The sequence below is a fragment of the Apteryx rowi genome, unplaced genomic scaffold, assembly GCF_003343035.1.
Source record: "Apteryx rowi isolate R43461 unplaced genomic scaffold, aptRow1 scaffold_89, whole genome shotgun sequence".
NCBI classification, from domain to species: domain Eukaryota; kingdom Metazoa; phylum Chordata; class Aves; order Apterygiformes; family Apterygidae; genus Apteryx; species Apteryx rowi.
The window spans coordinates 1,315,716-1,328,673 of record NW_020451193.1 but is presented as its reverse complement, the minus strand read 5'-3'; the positions used below and the strand labels follow the sequence as shown (position 1 = coordinate 1,328,673).

General features: G+C 36.4%; 1 protein-coding gene across 1 annotated transcript in view; it reads left to right on the top strand.

The window, feature by feature from the left end:
* The window catches only part of PDE1A (phosphodiesterase 1A), a 73,469-nt gene that overhangs the window by 17,813 nt on the left and 42,698 nt on the right, over window positions 1-12,958 (top strand). The window contains exon 2 of the mRNA XM_026090980.1: window positions 3,822-3,935. Within this exon, the coding sequence (XP_025946765.1) occupies window positions 3,822-3,935 (114 nt within the window). The remainder of the gene's footprint in view (window positions 1-3,821; window positions 3,936-12,958) is intronic.

Here is a 12,958-nt window from a genome sequence, read left to right as displayed (position 1 = left end):
CAATCTCCCTTCTTAAGTAAATTCATCCCTGGCATCTTGTCTTTGTAATCTGTGTTTAGGACAATTTTTCAGCATTTCCATCCACATTTCTCTGAACCTGTCCAAATTTGCTTGACTCCATAAAGAAAAAAATTTCTCATGATGACATTACAAAAAGACTTTATCAGTCACTGATTCCTCTTCCTTTATTTCCTTAGTTGCTTCTTTTTTTTTCCTTGGTTACTATCATAGAAAGCCTTCTCAAATATCATAAAATCTATCCTCAGTTAATCTGGTACAACCCCTGCAAGTTTCAGTAGATTTCCCAAAACTTTAATTCAAACATGAGTAAGGAGAGAATTTTTAACTAGGACAAAGCAAAAAAACAAGTCATGATTGTGATATTGCTAATCAAGGACATACGGCTCCTCATTTGCTCCTGATTTGCCTGTCTTGCTGGATGGGTCTCCAAGCTTACTGTGCTGCAGTTGGGCATTGGTATCAGCTCCATGGGAATATGAAGAATGGGGAAAGCATATTCCTGGAAACCTGACACTCACAGAGAGCACTATTAAAGATAGGTGGGAGCAGAGTGTCTTTGGATTGACCAGTAAAAGATTTTAATCGCACAGCACTGTTACTGGTGTTTACCCAGTATGACAAAAGAAGGTTCTCCATCCATACYCTTATTAATTGCAGATGTGTCATTCACCCTTACAAACCATGACTGCTAGTTTTGAAATGAGGTTGTCAATTGTCCTAAGAGAAATGTTTCTTCTTCTCCACAAATCTATTTCTTTCACATTGTATCATATTAAGTCCGTATATTGTTTTCTTCATACCTCAACATAGTTCATTTTTCTATTTCACAGTTACTTTGAGTATATACAGACCATTTATATACTGTTATAGCCTACTTAATAAATTTTGCTGCGTAGGAAAACCATTTTTCTAACTATTGCAGTACACCTCATAATTATCACCTAACAGAATTCCCAAGCGGTCAATCAAAAATGCTGTGGAGTGATCTTCTTGCTGTCTCCAGCTACCTAGTGGGAGGTTATAAAGCAGATGGAGCCATTGTAGCCRGACTTTTCTTGGAAGTGCACAGCAAAAGATGGGGAACACAAATTGCCACAAAGGAAATCCCAATTAGATATGAGGAGAATATAATTCTTGGTGAGGCTGGTCAAACACTGTAACTGGTTGCCCAGAGAGTTCATGGAATCTCCGTCCTTGAAGATATTCAAAACTCAAGTGGATATGACTCAGAGCAACTTGATCTGACTTTGGAGTTAGATATAACTTTGAGGTTGGCCCTGCTTTGAGCAAGGGGTTGGACCATATGTAGGTCCCTTTCAACGAAAATTATTCTATGGTCCTGTGATAGTTCTGCAATGGGTCAGCTGCAGACATTCTTGAGGACATCTCCACAAAGCCCATGGGTGCATGAGATGACAAGGTCACTTGCATCACTGAATTGTGCAGGTTTTGTGTTTTTGTGGTTCTGTGATCTCTTCAGAATTACTTTAACTTCAGCTGTGCATCTTTTCAGAATTGCCCTGTCTGGTTATTCTACTCTGCATTCCTCTCCAAATATGGACAATGACTACAGGGCAAATTACAGCAGCTGACTACCACCTTTGGCATAAAATATTCCAGGGTCATTGTGGTTTGCAGGCTCCCTTGGTGACTGTTCCTGCAAGCTTAAACATAACTCCACACATCCGTCAGGTGGCCAGTACCATAAGAAAACTCAGAACCACATAGATGGGAGCAAAAGACACCATGGAAGTAGGATTTGAAGCCATTTTGAAATACTACTGTACTACTGTAGCCTGGCTCCCCTCTGCAGCATGTTACATTTTAAAATTAATTTACCCTTCCGATTTGGAAAGTGTGACTTTAGGGTACATTCCATTCAAACGTCACAGGAGCAGCACAAACGATAAAACTGTCTTGCCACTATTGGCATGCTTCCAGTCTCGTGTGTGTGTGTGTGTGTGTGTGTGTGTGTGTGTGAGGAAAAAGAGAGAGGGAGAGAGAAAATTAGAAAATTAGTGAGGAACAGACTTCTCAGGAGAGTTACAGTCCCTGTGCTGGGTGCCACAAGATGGGTGTATATTTGCTGAATTAGCTTCTTCAGTCTATAGGTACTTCTGAAACGGTGTGCATTATGTAGTGGGAATATCTCCCCATGCATTCGGTTGTTTCTTTGTAGGAGATGCATTCCCACAGTATTTCATCTGCCCATCTCACTTCTCTGACAAAATTTTTTAACTATCAATCTCCTGTTCCGTTGATAATCAATTCACTGGGTAAAGTACTAAATAATTAAGGTTAATAAGAGTCTCGTTTGTGTTATGTCCTTCGCTAATCTGAATTGAATTAAGACTTTGGAGAACTGAGGAGGCTGGTCTTTCACAATCTGTTTGTTAAAATTATCCCTGCAGGCTTGGACATAATTATGCTTAGGTGGAAATAAATATACAGAAAAAACATGAAGGTGTTTTTTTTTTGTGGTGGAACAGTATTTTGCAAGCTTATGAGAGATTTGTTTGAAATACCACCGTATTTTCTTTTCATACGTTTTAATCGGGTGCAATCAAACATTGTGTATGACCACTAAAAGTAAATGGGCATCAGATTGCCATCATTTAAAAATTTTATTTATTATTACTTATCTCTGGTTTTGTATTTTATATATATTTATATATGTAATTGCTTTTTTGTGTGTCATAAATATGGTTTTATCTGAAAGTAAAATCAGCTACTGCTGACTCCCAATTTCAATCCACTTTTTAACCAAATACTTGTTTCACACATTTTTGCCATATTTCATAAGTGTAAAAAAAATTATTTCATGAAAATTATGTTAAAGTAATGATGTAGTATCTTCAATGAAAAAAAAATCTTTGTTTTACATAATAGAAAACTGTTTCGTTTCAACTTGGAGATACAACACAGAAAGAAGAAAATCTCCCAACCTCTTTAAGCATTCAATTAGTCATAAACCTATACAGTTACTGATAAGATTTTCATTTCACTACAGTATTGTGAGTGCTCTATATGGTTAAATACAGCAGGGTCAGAAGTGTTCCTCTCATCAAAGAGTTTAGGAAGAACAATCTGGTGTTCAGATAGTTTATCTGTATAAGTTTATTACTACAGAGACTTCAGCTGATGCATTACAAAATCTCTTTTGGGTGTATCCATGTTTGTAATGTAAAACAATGCTCTCAAAACTAAAAGCAAAAGCACACTTGGAAAAATATTTGGATTTTTCAAATGCTGTAGGCACCACCTTTCATCTGGTGTAATGATGACTTTTCTGTAAACACAGGAGCAACGGAGCTCCACATTAGCTCATGCTAATAAGAAATATAACTTCTGCAGAAAAAATGTACTGCAAGCATAAATAAAAATTAAAGACATGAAAATGAATGCAATAGACCTTCCAAGCATAGAACAATTATAGCAAGACATCTTGCAATTTTTTTTTAATTATTTAATCAAAATTAGAGACTCACTCAGACATCAYAGTAGTATCACAAATAAATGTAAAATAAGTCTGATGGTAATTATTGAGTCCTCTCTGACTTACTGAAATGCATATGCCTTTTCTTAATACACACCACAGATTTAACATTGACCAGCTGTGCACTTTTACAGCTGTTATGTGTGTTCTGAAAAGTTTTTTTTTGAAAAAGGACAAGAGATGCAATGAAGGTCTCTTGCTCCTACGGCAGCTATTGTATTGCTTCCAACATTTCAAATAGAAAATGCAGTTACTAAAATTTGATACAAGCAATGCACTGGTATTTTTATTTTCTTTTTTGCAGACTAAGATGCTTGGTAAAGCAGCTGGAGAAGGGTGACATTAATGTGGTGGATTTGAAAAAGAATATTGAATATGCAGCATCTGTGCTAGAAGCAGTTTATATTGATGAAACCAGGTACGTTGGGGGAGGTGGGGTGGGAGGAAAGGATGTTGGGAGTCACATTTATGAAACTTGATCTTTGCATGCAATTCTAACTAACATTAGCTGTAGTTCTCCACAAATCAGGAGAATAGTATGTGGTTTTTAGGTCCCTTAGTGACAAGATTAAAGCAAAAGATTCTAAAGGTCAAATGTAACTGCCATCTAGAGAATTTGCTTAGTTCTCGTCTACCTCAACGGTCAAATGTGCACAGTATAAAGTCATCAGAATTTTTCTGAAGGGTTTTTCCACCCCTGCCAAAGGCCACATGATAATCATGCTGAGAACTATATCATTGAACAAAATGAGTTTTTTTGGAATTAAGTGCTTGTGGAGATGAGTCAGAGTATTATAATTTGGCCCTTAAATCCAAAAATTCATGAAAAGCTGATTTATTTTATGTTTGATGTTTTGTTTATGATTTATTKATGTTTATGTTTATTGCTACTGGAAGTATTGCTGGCAAGTATTTTTGATGTGGGTTGACTTCAGTGAAATTACAAGTTTTAAGTATATGACTTCTTGAAAGAATTTTAAGTTATGTACTGTAACTGAAGTTAACTAACTAACTTGTGATTTTTTTATTTCACTATGCTGGCCTTTAAAGTTTTCTATCTATGCAGAACGTTCTTCTAAAAATGTCTGCCAAAATGTCTTCAATATTGTTTGAATATGCAGCATATGTCTAGTCTTGGTTCTGTATTAAATTTAAGTCTGACACTTTAGTAATTATTTCATGAATCTCTCTATCCCTCCCTCCCTCCCTCCCTCGCTCCTTGACAATCCACATATTTGATACAGTGCTTAAAGTACTGCTGTAATGTTTTCCTGTTTCCTTTCCTTTGATATGTAAGAGTCGCACACCAAGTATTGCCAGTCTATAATTTGAAGCATCTGCCATGGGGCAATAGAATAAAAGCTACCTGTCTGGAAACAGAAGGGAAACAAGAGCAAGCGAAGCTGGTGCCTATGTTCCTTTTGCCACAGATTATATATATAGGTTGGCAGAATCAATTATACTGGTGTCTTGCTCTTACGTTTGACACATGTCCAATTCCATAAAAGATTACTAAACCAGGGCTAGGGAAAAGACCTTCCTGAGCAGCCTATCAACCACAATACAGTTCTTTTAGGGACACTTTCAGAAGAGTCCCTAATGATCCCAAGTCAAATGCATAACTTGAAAAGCATTTTGATTCTCAGTGACTTCAAAAGGCTTTCATGTAATTTCTGTTATGAAGATGTTTCAAACTTGGCTAGATTAAGCTTAACAGAGAAGAAAAAAAAAAAGAAGAACCTGAGATTTAGGCGCTGTTGTGCGAGTTCCAAGGGATCTGAGCTTGTGATAAAACTGCATAAAATTTAATAAAATATTGTAAACTGTTAGTAGTTAGTTCAGCCTAAATGCCATTGTGAATATATTTGTTTCAGTTTGGTTGATTGGCTTAAGTCAATCAAGTTTGGTTTTTATCTTGAAACAATGGTTGATATGTGGATTTACATTTGTTTATGTCATATGTGCAGTTAAACTGATTCAGTTCCTTAGGGAAACTGATATAAAGGTATCATCAACAAACTTGTCTTTGGACAGCACACCACAATAGAAGCCAGAAAATTCTGTTTCCAGTGATGGTTCTAAACGTAAGTTTTGTTAACACTGCTCACATTCTCAGGCAGCATTGGAAAATCTTGATCCTCTCTGGCCTATTTTACAGAATACTCTATCACCATCAGTGATCGGTGCTTAGGCAAGTATATTACATTAAAAATCATGGGATTTTTAATCAAAAGGAACTTACAGCTGTGGATAAGGACATAAAACACTGGTGAATATTCCTTCCATACACCTCTCAAACATTATAGTTAAATGGGTTATTCATAGCTCTTTCTGAGTAGTAGCACCACAACTGTGAAAATAATGTGAGATTTAGTTTCTAAAATGAGACCTCTGTGGAAATGAATAGAGCTGTAATAATGAGGAATCCAGTCCTATTGGCTCTGTGTGGGAGCATCAAGACAAGGAAGCAGAAATTTCATATGCGGGGAAAATGGGGAAAATGGAAAATGCGCAGCCTACGGCAGCGACAGGTACATTATTGTTAGTGTGAGCAAATCTTAATTGCCCTCATAGGACGTAATGGCAGGATTATGTAGCTGCCCAGATGAAAATAAACATATATAACTTTACAGTGGTTTGGAAGACTCTCAGAGCCCTCTACTTTTTTTTAATCCTAGGGGCATTATGACTTCATAGTGAAGACTACCCAAATATTTAATTAGATTTTTTTGAAAATATTTAAATAAAGTTTTTGCTCTTCTCTGACTTGATGCACAGCAATATTTAATATAATTTATTTATTGCATCTAATTTTTTGCAGAAGAATCTGATTTTTCACTGAAAAAATCCCTTAAAGCTAAGGTCAGTAAAGGGAGCAAAGTATGATTTTTTTCACAGGGTGTGTTCAATAGTGTAGCCAAGGATCAAGGAAGAACCTGGCCTTTTCCACAGTTCTGGAGAACCATTTGTACTACTTAGAAATCTCAGGCATTACTCTAGCAAAATCACCTTGCTCTTTGCAAGTCTGAGCTTTTTTCAATTATCAGTTCCAGCTTCTTAAAGTAAAATAGATGGAGATATCCAGTTTTTTCTGTATATTGTTACTTTGAATTGACGGAAAGGCCTATATCTTTCTATAAATTGTGTGTGTTTGTATCAGTATAGGCACGTATATATAAACTGACAGCCCCTTGAATCTTTATTTACAGAGTACGACAGTCTTACTGGAAATGGGCTGTAGAATTCAAGCTCTTTAACAGAGTAAAAAGCATCTTTCTCAGGTTCTCTAATTTTTCTTCTGTCTGATCCTCTGTTGCTCTACAGTATAGCTTTTTATCTGAAAATAAGATAATATTTTGTAAAAAAGATATATAACTATAAACATACTAATATCCATATATGCTATTTCCAAAAATGCACCCAGTTGGGTTGGGGAGAAGGCAGAGAAATAATACAACAGATTTTATTTATGGAGTGCTGAAAGTAGACTCCTTAGAAACTAGCTGGACAGTAGGGACAGCCTTACAAAACTACGAAAAATTGTTATGGGACAGTGATTTTCAGTAGTCCATATAAAAAAAAAAAACCTGAAGTTTCCACAGGATGCCCTTGTCAGGTTCTGAGCTGATGGAAAGGCAGAAAGCACAGAGAAATCAGATGTGTGGAAGAGTTGCTTTCCTATAAGCTTAATCTGTTGTCCCATTTAAAATTTCCTACATTAATTAATAAGCTTAATTAAAAGGGACTTTTTAGGACTGCTGCATCTCTCGGTACTGGATAATTGTAAGCTGCCTTAAACACTTCCTTGAAAGAATACTAGCGCCTTGGTAGCTGAAGCAGAGGTTCATTGTCAGCTGAAAATATTCAGAAAAGTTTTTGCAATTCTGACCCCTCTGCAGATCTCCTCTGTGGAAAAAGTTCAAGTTTTGTCCATAGGTGTTACAAATAATGCCAACTAATCTTGCAGAATTTTCTCTGTCGTTACCTGACACTTGGGTCAAGGTAGTGGAAGAATGATCTTTAAGGTCAAATAGGAAATAAACACAGCTGGATGCTTGTGTGACTACAGCTGTGCTGTTCTGTGTAAACGCAGCTTTGCTCAGTCTAAGTGAGAAGGAAATATGGCTAACGGAACCCAAATGGAGGTTTCAAGATTTAAAAAAAGGAAATAATCCAAAACAAAATAAAACAAAAAAATTAAGCTTTCAGTGGAGAACATTTTTAAATTGTTCTGGATAAAATCCAAGTATTTTATTCCAATTATGATCTTATTTTACATTTTAATATGCTGTAATTTTTTTAGAAAATAGACTTGATTTCAGGAAGTTATACATGTCTTATCTAAAAATGACTGTGCAGTTTCAATTCCATACATATTTTTTACTTTGTTTTAGACTGTATAATGCCTTTTTATAAGGCTTCAACCTCTTGAGAACTTTTGCCTTAGAAGAAACTTTGTTTTAATAATGTAGATCCATTGTATGTAACTAGCAATTGCTTTAAGYGTCTTTTATTCAACAAGAGAAAACAGCAAATAGAAGTTATTGTTATGTTCTTGAAGCAGAGAGGAAAACTCATTAAAGCTAAGTGGTGTTATAACAATATACGTCATTTGTTTGCAGGAGTGCTCTGGAAATACTGAAGGGATTTCAGTGGTATTATAATGTTAAACACAGTCCTTCTTGAGAAAAAGTTGTGATTAAAATATATATACATTCTGCTAAGTGTAACATTAGTGAAAAAGGAGGTCATTAAACCCAAGCTTTGTGACTGCTGTTATAATAATCACCTTGGGCCATATTGAATATCCAGTGCACTGCTCGAGTAATGCACCAAGTATTTCTGCTGCCTCCAGATTTAAAGCAGGGACAAGCATATTTTCAAATTGAGGACAAAAGGGAAATTGCGATCGCGTCACTCACAAGAGAGAGAGTTGCCTCATTTCATCTCACGAAACGTCAGCACACCGCAGCACTATTTGCGATAGGAGCACACGCATGTGCATCTTTGTCGCAGGAAAAGGGAAATCGGTAAATGTTTAACTAGATGCCGGTGCTCACCAAGATTCTTTGTTGTAGCGTAGCAGCAGYCCAGCAACTAAATGCAAATATCCCCTGCTTCCACAAGGTGAGGAGCAATCAGTGTAGCCTGTCCTTGGGCAGTTTCCCTGGCAGCACTGAATACAAAGTTTTGGTTACATCTGTGAATGCGGAAAAGGAGCGTGGTCAGAGTTCTCTGATGTTCTCCAGCTTCCCAATACTGTAACAGCATCTGAGTCCACATCAGCTGGTCCACCTGAGAGTAGTAATTAATAGCTCCAAAAAATAATCAGCCAGGATACTTATGTTTGGACCTTATGTTTGGATCCACTTTCGCTTTCTTACAGCCATCTGTTTAGGTTTAGCAGCTTCTCTGTATTTTAAATGAGAATGAGACTCAATGAAGGCTCCATCTTTTCCATATTTTATTTCATTTTCACAAGCCGTACTTTACTATAAATGTTGCAAGGTTCTAAGCTAGTGCTAAATCAGTGTGGAGCTGCTGTTGCTTAGCGTCTCACAGCAGGAGTGTGTTGCTTGACATGACAGGGCCGTTTGCATTCAGTTCCCATTCAGCAGGCCGAACACAAAATCTAGTTGACTTTGTGAATCATGTGGTTTCACTGATTGCAGGGCTCTGGTTATGGAAGCAGATGTGCTAATTCAGGCACTATTATCCGTTCAGAGGTCATCAGTAGAGAAGTTCACACCAGCAAATCTCTTTGCTGGTGCAAGTGTTGACAGAGTGAAAATGTATTTCTTCAAAGAGATTTAGACCTTTGTTCAAATTTTTAAAAGCACATATTCCTAATCTCTTCACCTGCAGACAGATTAATTCATTCATTTATACATGAAGAAAAATGTGCATTTCTTTCACAGAATAGTGAGCCATTTGGTCAATGATGTAATTTATTTTGGAGGAACTAGACAAATTTCCCACTCAAAATCAACTTTTTTTTTCTAATCTAGGAATATCCAAAGAAAAAAAGCAGTTTAAGGTTTATACAAGTAGAATGGGATGCCCAATTTGGTATTTATTTGCCAAAAATGTGAACTATATGATTCCTTTTTGAGGTGACTTAATGCTCATTTAGGAAGATAATGAGACAGTAAAACACAAATAGTAGATAAAAATGTAAACTGGCCATTTGGACTGTAAATTCTTTACCTTCAGCGTTCTAGACATAGAAAAGGACTATAATCAATTTACTCCTAAGGGATTGATTATTAGCTTAATTGACTAAATAGGTAAAGAGCTAATACCTCCTTCCTCTAACCTTCCCTGACCCCCATAATTCATGGTGTTACGTTCTTTGAAATCTTTCACTATCTCCATTAGGAAGCGTGACTGATCAGCACTGAAGGATTTTTTCCCCTCAACCATTATCTATTTTTTTTTCCATTTTCTTTTCTTTTTTTTCTTCTTCTCCGTAGTACGTCTGATATATTCCTAAGGGAAAAGAAATGTACTTCTGCCTAGTTCATTACTATATTTAAAATTCTGATTTAAAAGAAAAGAGAGCTAGAAATTATCACACCTTGAATTTTGAAGAATTATTCTTGGCAAAAAGCACAGTACTATGACAAGATCAGGTTATCAGTTATTCTGACTACAGTATTAATGGACTGCTAAGCTGAAGTGCCTTGGGCCATATCTTACGTATTGCTGCTACTGTCAATGGGAGTTCCACTCATGGAACGAATAGAATTAAATAACCCCGGCCTCCCCTTCTCCTTCCCACGCATCTCCTCCACATGTTTCCTCTGATTAATAGGCCAATGATATATGGGCAAAATAAGCATTTGTAACCCTGAAATTCTGACTTTGTGTTGGGAAAAAAAGGTAATTTCTGTTGGCACTTTATTGCTTGTTTGTTAGCATTAAATAATGTGCCTGGTAGTAATAAATAGTAACATTTATTTAACTCCACTAGGATGTTGAAGTTCAGGCCTCCCAGCTGAATGGGWTTTGTCTTGGTACAGTTTCGTTCTAGGTCTGACTTTAGAGAACAGCTATGTAGCTTTAAAATAGAAAGTAAATGCTGACCATTTTCTTTGGTTTGGTTGTTTTTGAAGATGAGGCTATGGATTTTGCAGTTACTCCCCTCTGAATATTTTCTAAACCAGTTCTAGCCTTGTGTTTGACAGCTATGGTCACTTATTTTCTTCATGAATTTATCCCATGGCATTTTTGATCCTATGTAAACATTTATATTGAGAAATGTTGCAAAAAAACTATATAACAGTTGGCAGCAAGTTCCATGGTTTACCTGTGGTTGTTTTTGTTCTGACCCTGTCTTCTAATATTACTTGACTTTCCCACCTTGTTCTAATTTAAAGGCTTCCTGAATAATCACCTATAATAATAATTTACCTATTCACCTGTGATTCATAAAGTGGTAAGTTCAGCGCATCTAAACGTCAGCCTTTTCAACTGATCCATGTGCAGAACTTATACTTACCATTTATCTGGGCAATAATAACTTGCACTAGACAGTAGCTTCCTACTGATTTTACTGAAGTTTGTCAAAGTTGTCAATTCTAAGTAGCTGTAAATTAAAATACCAGTAATGCAATTCCTCAGGAATAAAAGTGTTCTTTAATATTAAACTTCTGGTCAATATTTTTTTCCAATACTTGCAGTAAGGGTAGTAGTGTAGGTGTTCGAAGCAGTGATTATTTCGCAGTGGTCACTGACATCAGCAGTGTGACCCCATAACAGCTGTGCTCCAGGACTCGGCTACAGCAGTAACAGTGAGGAGGACGCCCGTGTAGGAGCGGAGCGCAGCGCTTTACCCGATGGAGTTCATCTAGTGATTTACATCAATGGAATAGGGGTCAACAGACGAGCTGCAAAATGGCTGAAAAGAAAAAGGACAAGACTGCCCTCAAAACAAATAGTGGCCCATCCAAATTCAAAACTGCTACCCACAGGATGAAAAGGAAAACTTCAGCTACTGTATCGTATATACAGTTAGTGCTTCTGGTTGATGGGTACCGGTTCTGATAATGTTTCTGCTGAAGAGTTCTTCATGTTACATTTAGTAACTTTTTTATATATGCATTTTGTAAATAATAAGTAAAATTACTGATGAAAACAGTTCAATGTTTTTATGCCTCAGGGTATAAATGCATTTTATCTGGGTTATTTTACAGAAGTATTTTCACAATTGTAAATAAAAGGTGAACAAGTAGACAGATGTATTTTGCTGAGTACAGAGGAGTTATATATGTAATACGTACACACACATGCGCAGAGCACAGAAACCGAAATATAATTGAAATATTTTTAATCTAGGTATAAGTAGATAAATAAAATATCCAAAGGTAACGTCATGAAATAAGAGTTGATAATTCCTGCTTTTTTTGTAACAATTTGTGGCAATTAACCATAGTTTATGTAGTGCAATATATAGCCTAACTTATTTCCCTTTCCAAATAAAATTATTGACAAATTATAGATCCATCTAACTATCCAGCTGTTTACATCCACGTATGAGCCTTGTCACTGTAATTACTGAATAATGGCAGTCATCAGTGAGTTTATTCAAAGGCCATTTCTAGCAGCGCATATACCATGAGTAATTTTCCGTAACAGGAATCCTGTTTCTCCAAAAGGTTAGGAAAGTGTATAAAATAGTCATCAGATGAATAACTAGCCCTCATTTTCTCTCTTTAAATGTTCTTTCAGTTAGGCTTCTGAAAGAAACTAATTCTTTATGAGAAGTTATTAAGGTTTTATGTTGAAGGTCCTGATCAAGGGATCTATAACAGCTTATACTTGCAAAGGATCATACTTAAAGTGTAATTCTGTGTTACAGTTGCTTTCCTAGTTATTTGAGTGGGAACCAGAGACACTTAAACCCTCTCTCTCACATAAAGATTATTTGGCTATTGGAGAGGAGTGGTCTTATGCAAATTCCTGTAGTGTGAAGCTCAGCGCAGGAAACTGAACAAAGAAAAGAATTTGGTTAAATAAACGCTTTTTAAAAATTCTCTTTTCCTTCCTCTGTCTTCGTAAAGAGATTCTGTTAACTGTCATGTACAGACTGAATAGTCTTCCTGCTTTAGAGATGAATGATTAAAAAGATTAGAGAAAATGCAGTGTACCKTGCTAACCTTAATTCATACTCCCGCAGCTCACTGAAGTTTGGGTTTCTATAGTCGCCTCCTCCCTCATTTTGTAATGAACACTTCTTTATAATCCAGTTTCTTATACAGCTTTGGTGCTAACCAATAGTAGCAGTCAGTAGTACACTCACGCAGCTTCACAGGTTCAAACCTCCCTTGAAATATTTTCACTTTTGAGGAAACTGCTTTTTTTGTTTAAAAACCAGGGGACGCAAACCTTGCATGCTCTGGGCATTATCACCTTCTCTAACTTGCCAGAAACCCTGTTTCC